Consider the following 24,520-nt stretch of genomic DNA (forward strand, 5'->3'; position numbering starts at 1 on the left):
CCTACTGTCAAGCATGGTGGTGGCAGTATTATGCTCTGGGCCTGTTTTGCTGCCAATGGAACTTGTGCTTTACAGAGAGTAAATGGGACAATGAATAAAGAGGATTACCTCAAAATTCTCGAGGACAACCTAAAATCCACAGCCTGGAGGTTGGGCCTTGGGCGCAGTTGGGTGTTCCAACAGGACAATGACCCCAAACACATGTCAAAAATGGTAAAAGAATGGCTAAATCAGGCTAGAATGAAGGCTTTAGAATGGCCTTCCCAAAGTCCTGACTTAAACGTGTGGGCAATGCTGAAGAAACAAGTCCATGTCAGAAAACCAACAAATTTAGCTGAACTGCATCAATTTTGTCAAGAGGAGTTGTCAAAAATTCAACCAGAAGCTTGCCAGAAGCTTGTGGATGGCTACCAAAAGCGCCTTATTGCAGTGAAACTTGCCAAGGGACATGTAACCAAATATTTACATTGCTGTATGTATACTTTTGACCAAGCAGATTTGGTCACATTTTCAGTAGACCCATAATAAATTCATAAAAGAACCAAACTTCAAGAATGTTTTTTGTGACCAACAAGTATGTGCTCCAATCACTCTATCACAAAAAAATAAAAATTTTTAAAAAATATCTATATATATATATATATATATATACTGTAATTTCCGGACTATAAGCCGCTACTTTTTCCCCTCGTTCTGGTCCCTGCGGCTTATACAAGGGTGCGGCTTATTTACGGCCTGTTCTTCTCCGACACCGACGAAGAGGATTTCGGTGGTTTTAGTACGCAGGAGGAAGACGATGACACAATGATTAAAGACTGACTTTTCATATACCGGTAGGCTGGTTATTTTGATAACGTACAGGCGAGCACTTTGTATTACTTTGCACCGTTGTATTATTTGTACTCTGCACGAATGCTGTTCGCCATGTCAAAGTTGTGAAAGTTTGATTGAATGATTGAAAGATGTATTGTTAATAAATGGGACGCTTTGCGTTCCCAAACAGTCATCTCTGTCCCGACAATCCCCTCCGTGGTAGCAGGAACCCCTATATACTACGGTAATTACACATCAAAACCCTGCGGCTTATAGTCGGGTGCGGCTTATATATGGAGCAATCTGTATTTTCCCCTAAATTTAGCTGGTGCAGCTTATAGTCAGGTGCGGCTTATAGTCCGGAAATTACGGTATATATATATATATATATATATATATATATATATATATATATATATATATATATATATATATATATATATATATATATATATATATATATATATATATATATATACATATATATATATATATATATATATATATATACATATATATATATATATGTATATATATATATATATATATATATATATATATATATATATACATATATATATATATATATTATATATATATATATATATATATATATATATATATATATATATATATATATATATACTGTATATATATATAGTATAGTATATTTGGAGGGGTTCTAATATTTTTAGGGCTGTTAAATAGAGGAAGAACGGACATGAGCGTGGATTTACATTAGCTTTATTTTTCAACTGATTTAAACAAATTACGCAAAGTACGTAACATGTAAGCAAATATGCCAGAGCGTCAATTCCGGTCTTCAACAATCGCTATTTCTTCGGAATCAAAATATATAATCATATATTACATATAGCCCATTTGCGCACTATTGACTAGTGATGCACCAGAAATTCTGCCGTCGAAAAAACACTTTGCTCACCGAAACCGGATGTTGTGATAAATTAGCCATTTCCGCTGGCAGGTTGCGTCTTTCCTCGTGCACACGAATACGAAGTTTGCCCAAGGCTGACAAAAAAGTCAGATAAGAGGTCGCATTACCGCTAAGACTGAAGTCACATTTGAAAAGATCCAATTCCAATCGACTACATCCTGATGTGGCCTGAATCTAATGCAAAAAGATCAGATTTGAAGCACATTGGAGCGTGGCAAAAAAATTTGATCTGTGTCACTTGAGGGCAACAAAAATGTATTTAGTGTGCAGTGTAAACGGGGCCAGAATCACCCACCTCTTCTAAAGTTTTACATATCATTGCAGCGACTATCTTTTCAAACGGCGTGCGCTACTACTGAATGTTGACCATTCATTTTTATTATTTTAGCCTGTTTGCAGTTTTCGGAGCACACAGTATTGACAGTCTCACTATTTTATGTCTTGTTTGTTCGTTCTTAACACAAGAAAAATAACTTGGCCTAATCGTTGGTGGTGGATTCTGATTGGGCATGGTCTCAGGCAAATGGCTAATTTCAATATGGTCTGCTTATTTATAATGGAGCGTTGCCTGTGCATGCCCAGGCACACAGACATTTGTGATCAATTCCAATGTTATTTGAGCTTAACAAAGAAAAGTGCTTGGATTGGTGAATAATAATAATTAATTTTTTTTTTTTTTCTTGCTTATGCCGTTTTCTGGATTTGAATGTACGTCTATTTTTAGTTGGAAAAACATGCAACTCTTAGTGCATAATGTCCCTGGTCTGTCAGAGAATAAGAAGACACAGCAATATATTTGAAGAATATTCAGACTTTTTTGATAGTATTTTTTTTTAAAGTGACTAGCGGCAAATCTGAAGACTTTCTGTGGTCTTTTTGGAGACTAACATGAAGGCACATGTCGCTCTTCTCACAGAGTGATACCCCTCTTCCTCACCAGAAAAATATGTGACAGAAGAACATTAAATTTTATTCTAAACATAGAAGTTTAAAGACATAGAAGTTTGCCTTTTAATGTTTTTTGCTCACTTTTTGTTTCTCTCATAGTAAACTACACGCATATGAATCATGGCCAATTAAAAACTAGACAACGGTCATGTAGCCCTCCCCCCACCACAGATAGATTGAAGTCTCTGTAGGAAATACTGAACTGTAAATAGTATTCTAGGGACAAGAGAATCTCTCTAAATGTTCTGAACTCCTGTTTTTGATTCAATGTTGTATCGGGCAACATAACCTATGCTGGGGAAGTAGTCATTGCAGAGGTCTTTCCAGATGTAGCAACTTCCCATAGTCAACGTTATGTTACATTTCTTTAGATTGCAAACAAATTGAGACCAAGTCAACAGGACTTCTGCTGGTGTCAGCCAAAGAGTGCACTCCATTTTGCCTCAAATCAATTTCAGAAATTTAAGACAGGAGTATTCAACCATCATAGTTCTACACAAGTGACCAATTCTTAATATTCAGTCAATCAATTTTCGGAACACTTAAGTGTAACATTTTGCTTTTTCTTTTAGTTTAAAAATTATATGTAAAGTCATATTAAACATAGGTAGGTTGTATTTTAAACCAGAAAAACCTGTAGACAGGGTTGTAGATAGTATGCCATCAACCAATTCTGCCCACATTTAAGTAATAAGAAAAAGTACATCCATTGTGCAAACAAAAAGAAAATGTATCTCTGTTGTGAAACTGAATGATAGACAAAAGTATTCAGGTACATCTGTAGTGATGGAAATAAGTATGGATGTGTGAAGATCGAGAGCATATGAATACATTGGACCAACGTGCTGTTTGATGCAAGTTGAGAGGTATCTCTCTTGCAAATCAAGATGTTTGGGGATAACATGTATATTTGAGAAGGTACATGCTTTACTTTGTTAGAATGTACTATTGGTCCATTCAGACAATTATTATTAGGCACTAATTAAAAGGGATACATCAGTTATACCTACAGACATACAGTAACAACATACTGAACTGCTCCAAGTATCACTATAAATTAAGAATAGAAAAATAAATAAATAAATAAATAAATTAAGTAATTAATTAATTAATTAATAAATAAATTAATTAATTAATTAAGAATATCAAAGTTACCGCGATAACACGTGAACTATAAATTTCAATAACGACACTACATTTTTGAACGGGCGATTAACGCGTACACTTCCTTTTTGACACTCGGGCCGTAGCGTAGTGGGGGGAACTTGGCTGCAGTTCACTTGCTACTGATGAGCCACAAGCAAAGAGAAATGGACAAAAGAAAGTCTACCTTAGAGGCCTACTGAAACACACTACTACCGACCACGCAGTCTGATAGTTTATATATCAATGATGAAATTTTAACATTGCAACACATGCCAATACGGCCGGGTTAACTTATAAAGTGACATTTAAAACTTCCCGGGAAATATCCGGCTGAAACGTCGCGGTATGATGACGTATGCGCGTGACGAAGTCAGAGTAACGGAAGTTATGGTACCCCGTAGAATCCTATACAAAAAGCTCTGTTTTCATTTCATAATTTCACAGTATTCTGGACATCTTTTGCAATTTGTTTAATGAACAATGAAGGCTGCAAAGAAGACAGTTGTAGGTGGGATCGGTGTATTAGCAGCGGACTACAGCAACACAACCAGGAGGACTTTGTTGGAGCGCTAGCCGCGCTAGCCGCGCTAGCCGCCGACCTCACCTTGACTTCCTACGTCTCCGGGCCGCCAAACGCATCGGGTGAAGTCCTTCGTCCTTTTGCCGATCGCTGGAACGCAGGTGAGCACGGGTGTTGATGAGTAGATGAGGGCTGGCTGGCGTAGGTGGAGAGCTAATGTTTTTAGCATAGCTCTGTGAGGTCCCGTTGCTAAGTTAGCTTCAATGGCGTCGTTAGCACAGCATTGTTAACCTTCGCCAGCCTGGAAAGCATTAACCGTGTATTTACATGTCCACGGTTTAATAGTATTGTTGATTTTCTATCTATCCTTCCAGTCAGGGGTTTATTTTTTTGTTTCTATATGCAGTTAAAGCACGATGCTATCACGTTAGCTCGTAGCTAAAGCATTTCGCCAATGTATTGTCGTGGAGATAAAAGGCACTGAAGGTCCATTTCGCGTTCTCGACTCTCATTTTCAAGAGGATATAGTATCCGAGGTGGTTTAAAATACAAATCTGTGATCCACAATAAAAAAAGGAGAGTGTGGAATCCAATGAGCCAGCTTGTACCTAAGTTACGGTCAGAACGAAAAAAGATACATCCATCACTGCCTCTCAAGTCCTTCACTGTAACGTTCCTCATCTACGAATCTTTCATCCTCGCTCAAATTAATGGGGTAATCATCACTTTCTCGGTCTGAATCTCTCTCGCTCCATTGTAAACAATGGGGAATTGTGAGGAATACTAGCTCCTGTGACGTCACGCTACTTCCGGTACAGGTAAGGCTTTTTTTTATCAGCGAGCAAAAGTTGCGAACTTTATCGTCGATTTTCTCTACTAAATCCTTTCAGCAAAAATATGGCAATATCGCGAAATGATCAAGTATGACACATAGAATGGATCTGCTATTCCCGTTTAAATTTTAAAAAATCATTTCAGTAGGCCTTTAGGGAAATATCAGGTTCAAAGCAATGGCAAGTTGTTCTCCCGACAAGGAAGGACTATTTTTCGCCGTAAGAAGAGGCAACATCCCTCCAGCAAACGTCTGCTGCACATTTTTCAGAGGTGGGTGGTGTTCAGTTCACGATGAAAGTGCAATGATAACTTAACATTTAGATTGTTACTGTGACTGCTTTACTAAGTAAAATGACATAAAAGCTCAACAGAAATGAAAGACGGTCGGCAGGATGTCGCAAGGAGACTTTTATTTGAGTCGATCAGACATTAAAACATGTCAAGACATTTTCTGAAAACAATCACACAGTTTTCCGGCTTCAAAATAAAAGCGCTATGCTATACATCCGGTTTAACTACATTTAGGGATTTTGTCCAGGGTACACTTATTAATGATGAAACATTATATAATATAATATTATATATTATCATCTGCGATATTGCGATTAATTTTGAGTTAACTATGAACATTGCAATTAATCGCGATTAAATATTTTAATCGTTTGACAGCCGTACTATAAATACATAAGGTTGCCATAACGTGTGTGTAATAAGGACATTATAATAAATCTAATGTTTAAGTCATTAAGTTAGTGACCTTAGTGACCTGTCATAGTAAAGCAGTCAACTGCATTATGAGGCAAATGTTGATTTCCATAATACAATTAGGCTTCCTTCTGGAGAAAGAAGGAAGGGGGGAATTAGAACAGGGATGACCCTCGCATTTTTAACATGGCAGCCTGGAAATGTTCCCCTGTGACAAGGGAGGAAGGTTAGGAAGCATGCGAGGGGGTCAGTCCACTGTTGTGAAAAGAGGCAGATGGTTAAACTTCCTCTTTGATCCACATATGGCAAAGGTCCAGGGGACTCTTAGGAGTCCACATTTGGCAATTTTTTCCACATTAGCATCTATAGAAGCATATTAAGCAGTTCTTATCTCAACAAGTAAGGACACCTGAGGACAGTGAGATCAGTTAATTTTGAATTGCATTCTATTCTTTTTCCATTTTAGATCTCGTCTTAACAGCTTAAGCGCTGTCTTTGATGATCTATGACCAGAGGTGGACAGTAACGCGCTACATTTACTCCGTTACATCTACTTGAGTAATTTTTGGGATGAATTGTACTTCTAAGAGTAGTTTTAATGCAACATACTTTTAATTTAGTATATTTATAGAGAAGAAACGCTACTTTTACTCCGCTCCATTTATCTACATTCAGCTCGCTACTCTCTACTGATTTTTATCGATCTGTTAATGCACGCTTTGTTTGTTTTGGTTTGTCAGACAGACCTTCAAAGTAGGATCTATCACATGCCTGCGTTTCACCAATCAAATACAGTCACTGGTGACGTTTGACTCCGTTTTACCAATCACATGCAGTCACTGGTGACGTTTGACTCCGTTTCACCAATCAAACAGAGCCAGGCGGTCACATGAACTCAACGTCAAATTTGAGGAAGCACATCGCGGTAAGTAACGTTAGTAGATATTTAGGCTGTCACCGTAGGCTGATGTTAGCTTCCCTGCTATGAATCACTGTCAAATGTACATCGTGTGGGGACATTTATTAACGCACTGCAGCCTCATAGACAGACAGACAGAGACACACTCACAGTCGCACACACACTCACGCATGCATAGAAACACCAATCAGAAGTGCACAGTGTGTTCCCAGATGCACCGTGCAGCCCACACCTATCAGTTTATGGTTTGCGTAAAGGCTAACTTGTTATGTTCCTTTGTAATCTCTGTCTACTGAGCCTATGGTGCTGTTAAGTTATTGTGGCTCAATTTGCCTTAATTTTTTTTATGTTAATGTATTATTATTTAATATATATTATTGTTTTAGTTGCTTAAGAGATATTCCTGGCTCTGAATTTGCTCATTGCTATTTTTATGTTTTTGTGCATTATTAGGCGTAGGCGCCTAATTGGCAGCCTTGTTTCTGTCACTCTACTCCAGAGAAGCTGTGGATACAAATGTAGCTCACCACCATCAAGGTGTAAATGAATGATAGGTTGTCACTGTAACGGGCTTTGAGTGTCTAGAAAAGCGTTCTATAATTCTATTCCATTATTATTATTATTTGTATTGGAGAATATTTTTCTTTTAAAAAAAGTATGCAAATGAAAAATGCAAAATTAACAGTGTTGAGTTCAATACATACCAACACATTTGCTGCACTAAATGCAATTAAGTGAAGGCTGTGTTCAAACTTGTGTCATTGGTTTATACAGTAAAGAACATATGCATAAAGTAAGGACTTCCATAGCCAGCTTTATGACACATTTTATATTCATGAAAAGCTTTTGAAATATAATGTTGAAGAGTGCCGTTGTCACACACAACTCAGCTAAAGTAAACCGGACTACACCAAGGGTCAATTCAATCTGCAAACTTTCGGCAAAACAGAAATAACCTAACAGAAACTGTGGCTATCAGCAAAACAGAAATAACCTAACAGAAACTGTGGCTAAGTTTTTTCTCTACTCCTGGATTCTCTCACACTTTGAATTTTGCTTGACGAGCTGGTCTCTCGCCTGTCCCACAACTCTTAAACCAGTTGAAACACTAAATGTGTTTGATAAAGATACTCATTCTTCCACCATTCCATTTATAAAGGTACTTCAGAATGTTGGTCCTTCGTACACTGATGAATTTTTGTTAAATATAAACACACAGGTTACCACACAGACACACAACTTTTTGTCAATCTGACAGCGAATGGAAATGTGGCTAAAATGTTTACATTTCAATGCACACAAGCAACGTTCCTCACAAATTAAATTAAATACAATGTTGGTGCACAACAGGGTTCGGTTGATTGCATACTAGTAGAAAAAACCTACCAGAATTAGTTTTAATCAAAACAAAACAGGACAAGTTTGAACACACCCTAAGGAAAACTCCAAAGTCTGTTAATTACATGTCAGCTACTTTGTAAAACAACAGTACTTACGGCCACTGCCTAGCTCTTCAAAAAGGTATTGAACTTTCTCCCACTGGGTGGCATTCTTTTGCGGTGGAGGCTCAAGTGGAACAAATGCTCTGAAAATGACAAACATTTACAAAAATGTGGGTTTGGTCGGAATTCTGAGATAATGCATAACTAAGAATTTTCATCTAAAAGTAAAACCATAAGGTGCAGCTCACTAGGGTCTTTTCCATGATGCTCACAGTAGTAAAATAATGTATATATAAGAGTGCTGTCAAATTATATTTTTCTTATCAAATTAAATCACATTTCTGAATTTGGATCAATCATGATTAATCACAGGTTATTACTCGCTTGCATAATCTAAATCAACTTAAAAAGAAAAGACCCCAATACAAACACAATCCTATTGTCAGAACATCATCCAGGAACATTTTTGAAATGTTTTACTTGAATGTGCGTTGTTAATTTTCTCAAAACTTGGTAACAGTATTTATTTAAAGTCCAGTCAGGGTGTATTTTGGAATTAAATGTACCTCTTTGCAGTAATGTATGCAATGACCTGATCACTGACCGCATGGCGACAAACGCCGCCTTCCAGGTAAACCATCCAGTTAAGGTAAAATATCAATGTACGGTCAAAATAAATTGTGTGATTTAATATGTGTATATTATGTATATACATAATTAATTCCATCATTTTTTGTCATTAATCACATGAGTTAAATCGTTATTTTTGACAGCCCTAAACCATACATAAAAATGTTGAGGTACCATGGTATCTTTTTTTTTTACAAAATCTAACAAAGAATTGTCCCATGCTCAGGTGAAAGTTGTTATTTTTTGCAATTGTATACATGTGGCAGTGAAAGGTCAGAAACTCTTTAAAAGTTAACAAAAGCCTTGTGAGACCAAACAAGACGTTGTTGATTGAACTGTCACCCAACAGAATGTTGTTGTCTCCTGGTAGCAGAAAAGGAGTTGAAAAAGAAAGCGATCATGTTGCTAAAAATTGAGGGATGGGGCAACAATTGGTGTAACAAAGCAGTTACAATGGGTGAGGAAAACATTTAGCTAAATTGTGTGAAGAAAACATTTAGCTAAATTGCTTTTGTCATTAGCAGATGACTAAATCTTGGGGCAGCCACAAGTAGAGGTAAATCTAAATTTGTTTTTTTTACATTTAAAACAAGTGTTTTTTGCCTTTAAACAAATCAATCTGATAGATTTCACAAAAGACGATCAACTTCTGCACACACTTAGAACTAAACAGGTACGACAAAACTTTTACCCTTGACATATAGCTTTATCTTTTGAATGTCTTATAATGGCCAGGAAGATTGCACTATTAATGTTTGACTAAGTCCTCTAGACTCATTAAATGAGCACAATGGCATATCCCCATCCAGCTATCAAGTGGCAAAGGAAGAAATTGTGTGTCTAACTTACCCAATTAATAGCAGCGCCACACAGACAATGGCAAATCCAACTGTGTACTTCAGAGCGTTTTTGACTTGCTGCAAAAGAAGAAAAAAATAACTGTTGAGTCTTGCCCATTAAGAGAAATATAATGAAATGAAAAAAGGTGGGGGTGGAGAGGTCAATATTTAATTTGTCTTAAGAATATTAGATTGAGAGTAATATTGTATTGCCTCTGTTGACCCAATCAGAGCTTTGAGTTCTTAAATGTCCTTTCTTTGAGTTTTTTTTATAAAAAATGACCCATTCAATCCATTTTCTACTACTTGTCCCTCTCAGGGTAGCGGGAGGGCCGGAGCCCATCCCACTCATCTTCTTAAAATTGACACATGAGACAGAAAAGCAGCAGTGTGAAAGTTTTGGATTTGTGCACCAATATCTGAAGACATACTAAAGCATAGATCTAATGTCCTTTTTGGTTGGCAATATGAGGAGGAATTTTTTCATCGGTATGGTTATCTTTCTCAAAACCGGCACTGGGAATCAGTTTCTCCCACAAACAAAACTTGCAATGTGGAAATGATTGAGTATTAAAGGCCTACTGAAATGCCTTTTTTTTATTTAAACGGGAATAGCAGATCCATTCTATGTGTCATACTTGATCATTTCGCGATATTGCCATATTTTTGCTGAAAGGATTTAGTAGACAAAATCGACGATAAAGTTCGCAACTTTTGCTCGCTGATAAAAAAAGCCTTGCCTGTACCGGAAGTAGCGTGACGTCACAAGCGGTAGTGCTGCTCACAATTCCCCGTTGTTTACAATGGAGCGAGAGAGATTCGGACCGAGAAAGTGACGATTACCCCATTAATTTGAGCGAGGATGATAGATTCGTAGATGAGGAACGTTACAGTGAAGGACTTGAGAGGCAGTGATGGACGTATCTTTTTTCGCTCTGACCGTAACTTAGGTACAAGCTGGCTCATTAGATTCCACACTCTCTCCTTTTTCTATTGTGTATCACAGATTTGTATTTTAAACCATCTCAGATACTATATCCTCTTGAAAATGAGAGTCGAGAACGCGAAATGGACATTCACAGTGACTGAACATGTAAATACACGATTAATAATTCAGCTTTGCGAAGCTAAAAAAAAATAGAAGCTAACCTAGCTATGTAGCCAACGTGATAGCAGCAGTCTCAAATGCAGATAGAAACTAAAAAAAAAAAAAAACCTGACTGGATGGATAGACAGAAGATCAATAATACTATTAAACCATGAACATGTAAATACACGATTAATAATATTCCGCTTGGCGAAGCTAAAAAAACAGAAGCTAACCTAGCTGCCTAGCTAACTTAGATGCGGCAGCGGGCGTTTTACGCTTTTGACGACACCCCGGCCGCCATCAGAGTCGGCAAGAAACATATATCTCCTCAAAGTTACGTACGTCACATGCACATATCGACAAGCACATACGGGCAAGCGATCAAATGTTTGGAAGCCAAAGCTAGACTCACCGTAGTGCGTCTGTTATCCTGCTCAAAACACAACACAACCTCCTGGTGTTGGTGTTGCTGTAGTCCGCCGCTCCACCGATCGCACCTACAACTTTCTTATTTGCAGTCTCCATTGTCCATTAAACAAATTGCTCAATCGCTTTATTAACAAGCGGTAACTGGTTGTAGTTCAAAAAGTAACGCACACACATACACGAGCTGCTGTTAGCCAAAAGTCACGCTCACACACACTCAAGTTCTCCGCCAACTCACTCGCGCATGTGCGTTCCCCAAACCCTTAAAGACACAGTACACTAATGCAAATATCACAGATATTACAGTATTGTACTTAGCCGCTAAGACACCGATCGATCCCACCTACAACATTCTTCTTTGCAGTCTCCATTGTTCATTAAACAAATTGCAAAAGATTCACCAACACAGATGTCCAGAATACTGTGGAATTTTGTCGAAGAAAACAAGAGGCTTTTCTATCGGGTCCGATGGGGTCCAACCACTTCCGTTGCTTTTGCGACGTCACGCGCATAAATCATATCCAAAGGAGTTTTTCAACCGGAAGTGTGGCGGGAATTTTAAAATTGCACTTTATAAGTTAACCCGGCCGTATTGGCATGTGTTGCAATGTTAAGATTTCATCATTGATATATAAACTATCAGACTGCGTGGTTGGTAGTAGTGGGTTTCAGTAGGCCTTTAAGGCCTGCATCGTACTGCAAATATGCCTGTTGTATAAGACTGCACGATGTTGAGAAAAAAACGTAATTGCGATTTTTATATTTTATACATAAAAATGCATAAAACTTGGAAAATGAGTGAAGGAAGACATGTTACTTTTAGACTGTCAATTAACATATTCTTGTCTCAAGGTGCCACACATCAAAACATCCACTCATCCATCCATTTTCTACCGTTTGTCCCTATCGGGGTCACGGTGGGTGCTGGAGCCTATCTTAGCTGCATTCGGGCGGAAGGCGGTGTACACCCCAATATGCAATAATTTGCTTTTAAAAGTATTTGACTTTATGCAGACAGAATCAGAGTTTGTCTACATAATGCTTTTAAACTAATTAAATAATACAATACATTGATTATAATGTAATGTAATCATAACATATACAATAATAGAAAGTAACCATCTAAAAAGATATAAACTTTGATTTCTCATTGCAGTAAAATTGTTTACCATTGTACTGTAATTGGAAGGCAAATAACTTTGTTATCCTAAATAAATACACAAACAAAAAATTTAAATGGATTCACTCCTGTAAGCAAAAAATATAATAAATATTGAACATCTTAGAGTGCATTTTTCTCCCATTTGGAAAAACTATGTCAGACGTTGTCTTTTTGCCTATTGCCATCACGTGATCCCGGTATTCTCGCTCGTTTGTCCGTGTTGATGGGCTAATATTGCCAATCCGATTTGAAGCTGAACTTATTCCCACGACGGGACATTTGGCTTTATAATCATATGTTTTTTCCTCCTAATTGGTGTTACTTTGTGGCGAGTTGTGAGTAGGGAGGCTGTCTTCCTGTATGTGTGTAAAGCTGACACCCCGTTCTCCACCCACCGACGACACAAAGATGTGAATGACTAAAAAAAGGACTGGCTGTGTTGTTGTTGTACTGTTAAATCAGTGCTGCAATTATTTTTAGTCGTGCCCCCTCTGGAAAAAAAAATGTTCACACCCTCCCTGAATTGAAATACAATTGAGAACCTGACAATATTTAATTTATCCGCACAAACCACTCTATGAGTTTCTGCTACCCGCACCTACATGCCATAGCTGAAGACATGTGTATAGTTTTTTTGTCACACTCACCCTGCCTGTCTCACTATAAAAGAAGTGCTGGTGTAATTATTAGAAAACTTTAAATGATAGCTGTATATCATGTACGTTTCAGCGCAACCAATAGAGGGAAACCAATACACTTGGTCATATTACCTGGTTGAGCCTGTTGATAAATTTGAGCAGCGCTGCCACCTAGCTGAAGGCTTGTGCATCGTTCAAGAATGAAAAAAGACGCTAATACTGAAAGTCCCTTGACTCTCTGCCCCTCAATGTCAATTAATTGTGCAGCCCTACTGTTGAAACATGACAACATTATTGAACCACCACATCGTATAACACCCTTGTACAAAAAAGTAAAAATTATCTAACAATATAGTCAGTGACTTTGAAGTGGAATTCCTCAGGAGACAGAAGAAGTGCAAAATGTTACCGAGCATGTGTTGACGTTTTCATCATCTCTTTCTTCATAGTAGAAATAAACAAAAGGGATCCATAAAAAGACGCAGAACAGAATGATGGAGTAGAGTGCTGTGGACAAAAAAAGGAAACAAAACAAGTAAGTAAAAACAGCAACAAAACAATAAGAATGTATCATTTATTAATACATAAGGTATCATTTCTGCAACATATATACTGCATACAGTAAAGAATGCTTAAACATTGCACTGAATATTTTTTTTGTAAAATGTATAAAACTTTCTGGTGACACAGAGACTGGTAATTTAGTGTATTCTCTCTGGACCTAATGCGGAATCAATATATATTACTCCTTTCATAGAAGCTTGAAATTGCTATAAGATACACCCAGTTAATCCAATTGCAATCATGTGAAATTTCCCTTGACAGATAAAAAGGCACCACTGAGTACACACCAATTAATTTCTGTGAATATATTTTTCCTTTTCCCTGTTTCCACAATGATACAATAATGTAATTCTTTCAGTCAGTTCTTTATAATATAACTGTCAAAAGCCGATGAAAATGGTTCTAATATGTTAACCAGGTAACCATAAAAAAAACCATGTATTGTACTGTATATATATTACAAAATGTATTGCAAAACATATCTTGTTTGCACCTGCCTTAAAGCAAATACTTTTAAAAATGTACTATGTAATATGTATGTAAAATGTAATATGTAAAACTGAAATGTTAAATAAACAGAAAAGCTTCAAACTTAAAGGGGACCTATTATGCAAAACCAACTTGTCTTACCTATTGGTACTTGTTTTTGTCTATTTGAGATCTGCATAAATCCTGAAAATTTGAAATTAAACCATGGAGGCATGGTGGAGATATTTATAAACCAATCTTGCCTTCCTTCATACTTCCTTCAAACCAGTCGTTTGGAATTCGCCCAATTTGTAACGTTTTTCCCCATTGGTGACGACAGCGGATATCTCCATATATGGTAGAGATTTCCGATATTGTAGTCACTAAATTCCTTTATGTTTTATCCTCTTGTTGTGGGGCAGACTTGCTCGTACATGCACATGCATCCTTTGCTGTTGCCATGTCTAAAACAAAGTAGCGTAAAGTTTTAACTTATGGAAGAGCTAAAAACTACAGCATGCCACAGCTAACGAGGTGGAGACGCAGTCGAAGTGCAGGCTTGTAAATAAAACCATCTGAAGAGACGGTCAGAAAGCGTCTTGAAGATGGTCTGTAAACATAATCTACGCAAATGTTTTACCAAAGAACCAGCATTATATGTTAGGTAGGAAGTGTTTTAAATGTAGAAAAATTAACATAATATGACCCCTTTAAAAACCATCAAATTGGTAAAATACAGTATGTTATACTACCATTGTTGCTATTCTGATCAGAATGGTACAGAAATAAGATAGCCATGCTTTTGTGTTCACTGAAAACATTATCTGGAAATAAAAAAATTAAGGAACTTCTGAGTGTCCCATGACAATGCAGAATTTCAGTGTCTGTTAAAGCTCCAATAATGGCCCACAGTAAAATGTGTGTTATTCCCGTTTTATGTTTTTTTTTCTTGAAATGCTTTGATTTTGTTGGTAATTTTCCTGCTCAGATGACTTCTTTTATACAAATGTATTCATCTGAAAAACACATTTTGTAACAGTGTTATACAGCGTTTGCATGAGTCAAAAGAGACATGTTTTTTTGTCCAACCTTTTTTATCCCATGATAAAAGGGGTTTGCCTTGTGGGTATGAGTATGAAAGGGAAACAATTTTACTATTTTATAATGGGACAATTCCCAAGGAAGATGGAGAAGCTTCCATTAGAGGCATACAGCAAAAAAAAAAAAAAAAAAAAAAAAAAAAAAAGGGGGAATACAGCTACGCTGGCAGATGTTAGGCACTTTAAAACAATTACGTTTTTCAAGTGGTCTATTAAATAAATCGGAAACATCGAAACAATTATATCTGTGTATGGTTTATGGCAAGGGTCCCCAAACTAAGGCCCGAAAGCCGGCTACGGCCCGCCAGCGCCCAAAATACAGCCCGCGGGAAGTTTCAAGGTAAAAAAGAAATAACTTTTTTTTTATTTTTATAAATCTGTCCTTTCTAATCCATTTTCTACCGCTTGTTATTCTCGGTTTCTCCTAGCCGCTCAGGCAAATCATATTGTCTAAAAAGGCATTTTCCCATCATCAGCGGCAAGTGCGCGCTCTTTCAGTGAATTAGTGTGTGAGGAATATATATATATATACACTACCGTTCAAAAGTTTGGAGTCACATTGAAATGTCCTTATTTTTGAAGGAAAAGCACTGTACTTTTCAATGAAGATAACTTTAAACTAGTCTTAACTTTAAAGAAACACACTCTATACATTGCTAATGTGGTAAATTACTATTCTAGCTGCAAATGTCTGGTTTTTGGTGCAATATCTACATAGGTGTATGGAGGCCATTGCCAGCAACTATCACTCCAGTGTTCTAATGGTACAATGTGTTTGCTCCTTGGCTCAGAAGGCTAATTGATGATTAGAAAACCCTTGTGCAATCATGTTCACACATCTGAAAACAGTTTAGCTCGTTACAGAAGCTACAAAACTGGCCTTCCTTTGAGCAGATTGAGTTTCTGGAGCATCACATTTGTGGGGTCAATTAAACGCTCAAAATGGCCAGAAAAAGAGAACTTTCATCTGAAACTCGACAGTCTATTCTTGTTCTTAGAAATTAAGGCTATTCCACAAAATTGTTTGGGTGACCCCAAACTTTTGAACGGTAGTATATATATATTATATATTTATTATATATATATATATATATATATATATATATATATATATATATATATATATATATATATATATATATATATATATATATATATAAAGTTAAAAAGTTAAAAGTTAAAGTACCGATGATTGTCACACACATACTAGGTGTGGCGAAATTATTATCTGCATTTGACCCATCACCCTTGATCACCCCCTGGGAGGTGAGGAGAGCAGTGAGCAGCAGCGGTGGCCGCGCCCGGGAATCATTTTTGGTGATTTAACCCCCAATTCCAACCCTTGATGCTGAGTGCCAAGCAGGGAGGTAATGGGTCAAATTTTTATAGTCTTTGGTATGACTCGGCCGGGGTTTGAACTCACAACCTACCGATCTCAGGGTGAACACTCTAACGACTAGGCCACTGAGTAGGTAGTAGTACTAGTAATAATATATATATATACAGCCCGGCCCCCAGCCAAATTGTTTGAACCTAATGCGGCCCACGAGTCAAAAAGTTTGGGGACCCCTGGTTTAAGTTTATTTTTCGAACATGCATACAATTATTGCAACTAACTATATTGTTAAATTTTTTTCACAAAAATATTTGGGTTCCAGCACCACAATAATGAGGAGGACTTGTTTTGGAGTGACTTTTTTATGCAGCAGAGTATAATTGAATATCTCTGTTTGGAATGGTTGGTCGGACAAAACACAACATTTAAAAAAAAAATCTCAGTGAGTTTCAAGAAACTATTGACCGCATGCTGTTTTGTCAAAAACTTTAAATGATTAATTGTCCGGCGTTTACTACATTTGTGTTCAATAATTAATTCAAATAGTAGATAATGCCACTCCAATTTTAAAGGGGTAAAGATGCAGTCAAACAACTAATTTAAAGTCACTTGCAACGTACTCAGACTGGGGCATTTGGACCTCTTCCCTTTCCTGGCCCTTGCTGGCCTGTGCTCAAATAGAGTATTTGAGCCACAGCCCAGTTTACTTGTCCCATCACTTCAACATTGCTATTTTACTGTAATTTTTGATTATTTCAAGTCTTAATTCTAGTTATATGTATTGTTTCTACTAAGGAAGTCGACGGTTGTCATTAATTGCTTTCATAAATCAATCAATTATGATCTGTTTTACTCAGGTGAACAAGCATACTATGTGTTTGGCTTTTGACTTGTCTCTTTGCATTGTATTCGTTATATAGGAGTGATCACATTACGATCATTTTAGGACGCTGCTCTATTAATCGCATGCATGTGAGTGTCCATGGGATCGTGCCGAAACTGGCCGTGCATCAGTGTGCTCACACTATCAAAACGTGCCAGGCTTTAAGTGGGCCCAAGCACAGTACAATTGGCCTAGTGTGTGTAATCCCTTATTAACCTCATCTGTATTATGGTTCTGCTGCCAGCTGTGATGGGCTGCTGGATCACAAGTATATATACTTTGTCTTGGGGAGGTGTTAGCTGAAACAGCGACACAGTGTCGACATCAGTATTTTTAGTTGTCCAGCAGGTGTCGATAAAACCGCTGCTTGTACTGAGTGAACAGTGCTTTTTGTGTCATCAAAGCATTCCAGTAAGAGAAACAACTTATCCATTTAAAGTAATTTGTATTTCAACCCATTATCCTGCTGCCGTCGGTGTGCACAACATTGCTTTGTACAAAATTGCCACTGACTTTTCAACGAGTCGCAGCCAATTCCAAAATTGGGATGCAGGATGTGAAAGAAAATACGCTTCTGTGTCAAACTGTCTTTGTTTGACACAGAAAAAAATACTGAACAAACTAAATGTTCAGGGAAAAAAAGCATAGGAGACCTAAGGTGAGGCCCAAACACTTAAGATCCACAGATAGAGTACAGGTATTTTTTCAGCAGTAAATGGGTGTCACTGAAGACAGATAAAACCTGAGTAACCATGATGAACGTGTCTAAAAACACAGTTATGCGGGAAATTGCACAAAATGTGTCTTAAAGACTAGCTTAATGTGAATAATGGACAAGCTGCACTTAGAAACGCGAAACTACAGTAATTGCAATTAATTAGTTTTTGTATGAAATTGTATTAAAATGTGATCAATGTTGGCATGAAAGGACGTGTCAAAAAGAGAGATGCTCTACAGCTCCATGGGTACAAAAGTTTGACTGATTGTATTCAATTTAAATGGTGATGCCATCTTAAAAACGCGCCGATACAGTGGACCCTCAAAAGCTGATTTCCCAACAGTCATATAACTCAAAGTTGAACTGAAAATTGTAAGGCTTTAAAAGTCGAAGAATGCAGAACTAAAAGTTCTTGTACGAAAGCATCACAGATGATTGTCCTGGCTGCTCAGTATAATACTATATGGCTGAAGTGATAATTAATCATTTACAAAGAGGATTGGAATGTGCACTGCAAAAGTCAGGAAGGTTCATGTGAAGGGACTCAACTACGAGGCACCATGCGTCATTAATTTACCCTAACTTATTTTTTGTAAGAAAACTTGAATTTGACTAAGGGTGCACAGAAAAATCGATTCACAACCAAATTACGATTATTATTCATCCTGATTCTAAATGTATTCATAATTTCAAAAATCATGTTTCCTAAAAAGAATGCATTTTTCAAAATACAGTTTAGGCCATTTCTATGCAACTAGAAGGAGATTTTCTAACTCATAACCTGTATTGAAAAAAAATAATGATTGCAACAACTGATCGATATATATTCCTATCGATCTGTGCTCTGCAAATTTGCCTTCCAGAAGATAGGTATCGATCCAAAATCGTTTTAAAAGGGGATCGATATATTTTATCGATACTAAAAAAAGTAAAACATCAGATTTAAAACAGCAGACTTTATATGAAGTTTAGCACTTTCATTGACTAAGACGTTAAACGTCTATTTTGCCCATCTGTGGCGTCATCAAAACAAAACGGCGACTCGCTACGGTGGCTGAGAAAGGTCAAAACAAGCGCAAACGCCACAAGATAATATAATATATATAATGACACAACACAATAATTTAAAGCCGGAACACAACTTTTAGCCACAAAAGAAGTGACCACCACACCGAAAGTGACAGCGGAGAAAGTTTGGTGACGCACCGACTTCCAGAACATAACAACGTAGCAGCCAAGGAGTAGTCATTTCATGAGAAATAAATAAATACAAGAGATGGATCAAGGAGGCTATGGAAAATAGGAAGCGAGGGACCAACACCATCAACATGGATGAGGCCGCATAAATGCTTCTGCACACCTGGGACGCTGTCCGCAATCGACGACGCCAGGGCGGAGAACAGATACTTCATAGTAGGGCTGGGAGATATGGCCTTTTTTTAATATCTCGATATTTTTAGGCCATGTCACGATACACGATATATATCTGGATATTTTGCCTTCGCCTTGAATGAACACTTGATGCATATAATCATAGCAGTATGATGATTCTATGTGTCTACATTAAAACATTCTTGTTCATACTGCATTAATAATATATGCTCATTTTAAACTTTCATGCAGAGAGGGAAATCACAACTAAGTCAATTGACCAAAACTGTATTTATTAAACAGTTATTAAGCAGTGGCACAAACATTCATGTCATTTCAAAACAGAAAGTGCAAGATTGTCAGAGACATTTTAAAACAAGCTATGAGTGCACTTTTGTGCATGATGTCACTAAGATGACATATCAAAACAACACTAAATTAAAGTGCACTTTTTGTACAGAACGCCACTACAAGAGTTTAAAACACATAAAGTGCACTTTAGTGCATGATGTCACACAAGATATTTCAATAACTGTCAAATAAAAATGAGCTGCATAATAGGAAATCAAATAGTGTATGTCCTTCGCTATGTGGTAGGTTCCTGCGGACGTTATCTCCTTCTGTTGTTGACTAGTTTTTTCATACGGTGTTGATGTGGAAATAGTTGCCTCTGCATTTTGTTGGTGTGGCACCGAACAGAGATGTTGACATGCGGAGTAAGCACTCTTCATTCTCTAGCAGGTGACTTTTCAAATGATGCTACATATTAGCAGTAATGCTACTTTTTGTAGCAACGCTTTTGCCCCACACTTGACAAATTACGGTTGTCTGTTCGACATATTCCCACTTGAAGCCAAACCACCACCAGACGATGGACCCCATGCTGTTTTTTGGGGGAATTAATTCTTCCTTCATTTGTTACCAGATTCGCACCTTCTTTCTCTCATATTACCACTCGTACCACAGCTAACGTTACCCATGCCGCTACCTCTCTGCTCCGCGAGGGCGTATACGTATGTGACGTATGTAAGAAGGTGCACTTGTTTTATGTCTCTGTGAGAAGGAGAGACAAGAGTGAGAAGAGCCTGCAGTGTAATGCCTGCAGCTAAAAGCAACTGCGTGAGAACGTATACTCGAATGTCATGATATAGTCGTTTTCTATTTCGCACAGAGACAAACCCGCGATATATCGATATATCGCCCAGCCCTACTTCATAGGGTCGGGGAACTTTATTTACAAAACCCAAAACCAGTAAAGTTGGCACGTTGTGTAAATCGTAAATAAAAACACAATACAATGATATATATTATATTCAATACACCGCAAAGAGAATGTTGGAACTGAGAAACTTAATTTTTTACTGTGTTACATGGCCTTTTCTTTTAACAACACTCAGTAAATGTTTGGGAACTGAGGAGACCAATTTTTGAAGCTTTTCAGGTGGAATTCTTTCCCATTCTTGCTTGATGTACAGCTTAAGTTGTTCAACAGTCCGGGGTCTCCTTTGTAGTACTTTACGCTTCATAATGCGCCACACATTTTCAATGGGAGACAGGTCTGGACTACAGGCAGGCCAGTCTAGTACCTGCACTCTTTTACTATGAAGCCATGCTGTTGTAACACGTGCAGAATGTGGCTTGGCATTGTCTTGCTGAAATAAGCAGGGGCGTCCATGAAAAATACGTTGCTTGGATGGCAACATATGTTGCTCCAAAACCTGTATGCATCTTTCAGCATTAATGGTGCCTTCACAGATGTGTAAGTTACCCATGCCTTGGGCACTAATACAGCCCCATCCATCACAAATGCTGGCTTTTGAACTTTGCGCCTATAACTGTCCGGATGGTTCTTTTCCTCTTTGGTTCGGAGGACACAACGTCCACGGGTTCCAAAAACAATTTGAAATGTCAACTCATCAGACCACAGAACACTTTTCCACTTTGCATCAGTCCATCTTAAATGAGCTCGGGCCCAGCGAAGCCGGCGACGTTTCTGAGTGTTGTTGATAAATTGGCTTTCGCTTTGCATAGTAGAGTTTTAACTTGCACTTACAGATGTAGCGACCAACTGTAGTTACTGACAGTGGTTTTCTGAAGTGTTCCTGAACCCATGTGTACTGATTTTGGTTTTTGTTGCAGTACCGCCTGAGGGATCAAAGGTCACGGGCATTCGATGTTGGTTTACAGCCTTGCCGCTTACATGCAGTCATTTCTCCAGATTCTCTGAACCTTTTGATGATATTACGGACCATAGATGATGAAATCACGAAATTCCTTGAAATAGCTCGTGGAGAAATGTTTTTCTTAAACTGTTCGACAATTTGCTAACGCAATTGTTCACAAAGTGGTGACCCTCGCCTCATATTTGTTTGTAAATGATTGAGCATTTCATGGAATCTGCTTTTATACACAATCACGGCACCCACATGTTCCCAATTAGCCTGTTCACCTGTGGGATGTTTCAAGTAAGTGTTTGATGAGCATTCCTCAACTTTCTCAGTGTTTTTTGCCACTTGTGCCAGCTTTTTTGTAACATGTTAAGATCAAATTCCAAATGAGCTAATATTTGCAAAATATAACAAAGTTTACCAGTTCGAACATTATGTATCTTGTCTTTGCAGTGTATTCAATTGAATATAGGTTGAAAATAATTTGCAATTCATTGTATTCTGTTTTTATTTATGAATTACACAACGTGCCAACTTCACTTGTTTTGGGTTTTGTAGCAGGTAAATCTACTCTTAAAATGTTGGTTACTGTACCTTTATTGAAAATTGCTTGGATGCTGAAAATGTGAGCAGAAAAGGTTTCCCCTTGTTAAGTCAACCTAAAGTGTTGGTTGCACTTAATTCAAATACGATGTGAATGCATTGCCCTTTAATTGTTGTTTGCGTGCTTGTTTGTATCCATAATTCATACATACCTAATTCCCTTATAATAACTAACATGAATATAGGAAACCTCACCTGCAGTTTCCAGTATCTAGTATTTATTTCACAGTCACACTAGTTGATTTTTTTTTCTAAAAAGTTACTGAATAACATCGGATCGAATCATATTAAAAAATTGATCGTCCCTGAATCATATATATATTTTAAATTATAGCTATTACATATAGTTATTTTGTCATTGTAATAAACAATAAATTATCGCAGACATCGCTCATGACAAAAATATAATTCACAACACTGGCAACTTATACAAAATTTTGCGAGAATTTACTAGGGTTGTGATGATACCAGAATGTTAGTAGTCCATACAAATACCAGTGAATTTCCACAATTTTTGATACTTATTACCATGATGAAAAAAACTAATAGACCCATGTACTTTTAAATTCACAACTTTAATGACAGTGGTTTAAACCTATCAAGTAGGGGTCTCAAAAAACATTGATTTTCGAATGAGTCGCAATTCTTATTTGTAACGATTTTTAATCGATTAAAATCAAAAATCAAAAAATATTTTTTTTATCTGTCCTGTCCATCACTCAGGCAAATCATATTGATAATGTAAATGCCCATATCTGCTGTACAGGTATACTTTCGAAAAGAGAAGTGATAAGATACATCTCTTGTTGTTTTATTTGTATTTGACTTTATTAAATGTTTGGGTTGAATTATATTAAACTAAACAAGTTTTCTTTTAAGTTATATAAACATTTATTAGAGCTTGTCTATTTAATGTAGGAATGTAGTTAATCAGACGCTTAGGCACCCAATGTTATTAAAAAAGTATTGATTTTGAATTGAAAATCGTTTTGAATCATGAATCGAATCTCAATCGAATCATTACCCCCAAGAATCGACTCGGATCGAATCGTGTGGTGCCCAAAGATTCAAAGCCCTAGTGTCAAGTATTTAAGATCAAGGCGCCTCAACATCTTTTTTGCACATAAATTAAATTTCAGTAGCTGCTGCCAAGAGATAAGTATATATTAAAAAAAGTGGCGAGAGAAAAACAGTGGCCTATAGCTTCCCAGTTAAAACATAATGCTGTGCTTGTAAACATAATCATAAATAACTAATTAAATGAAAAACAAAGACCAGCAGTGATGTGGAGCCTATAAATACATAAAATAGGCTAATATAAATAATACATTTCTAAAGACTGTGTGTTTTTATTAATTAGTAGCAACATTTCGCTTTCTTGGTTCGGTTTTCCATTTTTGCTGTTTTTTTATTTTTTGTTTATTTAATTTCTACAATGCATTTCACAAATGGCCCCCAGGCAACATTTTGAACACTCCTGCTTTACGTATTTCACGAAGAAGGCAAAATGTTGCCAAACGAATGAACAGTTTCTCTAAGATGTGTCTTCTTAGCACTCATGGAACTGTTAAAGGATGGAAAGCAACTTTATGGAGGTTTTCGGCACATGTGGCACACGGCAGCTGTATGCACACTCCCTGCTGGGCTTGTAACGGCAGATCTCCGCTCTCATTTGCGTGATGAATGCTTTGCTTTAAATGACCGCTTGTATTTGATTGCCGAATAAATGAATGACTCAAGACACACTCCACCCTGTCATTTCTTTCTCTCGTACCTCAATAAAGTGGCATCATGGATCCCTTCCGTTACGTAATTCTCTGGCGAAGCAGGTGTGTATTAGGTGTGTTGTGAGGCACAGTTACAATTTGCGATGCATGTGGCCACAGTTCCATTATAATTTGTTTATGAGCGAGGGAGAAAAGTAAGCATCAAATCCGTATTTGTGGCAAGCTGACACAATAAATATAAACATAGACAACACTGGCTCTGTTGTTTTAGGAAAGCAGGCTTTTTCTTTAGCGCTGACTGCTCAGTGCTCACACAGCAACAATCGACATAATGTAGCGAGCTGAGGAAAAAGAGTTGTACAGTCATCGCTACGAACGTTACTAAAAAACGCTGGTATCAATATAATTTATGCGGGTTGGTATAGACTTGGGAGGGCCGCACATTTTTGGCCAGAAACAAAAACATTTTCTCTGAAAACTCGATTTTCGATTTAGATTTTTTGGTAAAACTAAAA

General features: G+C 37.2%; 1 protein-coding gene across 2 annotated transcripts in view; it reads right to left on the reverse strand.

The window, feature by feature from the left end:
- The window catches only part of lmbrd1 (LMBR1 domain containing 1), a 109,581-nt gene that overhangs the window by 57,650 nt on the left and 27,411 nt on the right, over positions 1–24,520 (reverse strand). For both annotated transcript variants that reach the window (XM_062058309.1, XM_062058308.1), the window contains 3 exons: positions 13,477–13,574; positions 9,762–9,829; positions 8,337–8,425 (listed from right to left, as the gene is read on the reverse strand). In XM_062058309.1, the coding sequence (XP_061914293.1) occupies positions 8,337–8,425; positions 9,762–9,829; positions 13,477–13,574 (255 nt within the window). The remainder of the gene's footprint in view (positions 1–8,336; positions 8,426–9,761; positions 9,830–13,476; positions 13,575–24,520) is intronic.

This window comes from Entelurus aequoreus, linkage group LG09 (assembly GCF_033978785.1).
Source record: "Entelurus aequoreus isolate RoL-2023_Sb linkage group LG09, RoL_Eaeq_v1.1, whole genome shotgun sequence".
Taxonomy (NCBI): Eukaryota; Metazoa; Chordata; class Actinopteri; order Syngnathiformes; family Syngnathidae; genus Entelurus; species Entelurus aequoreus.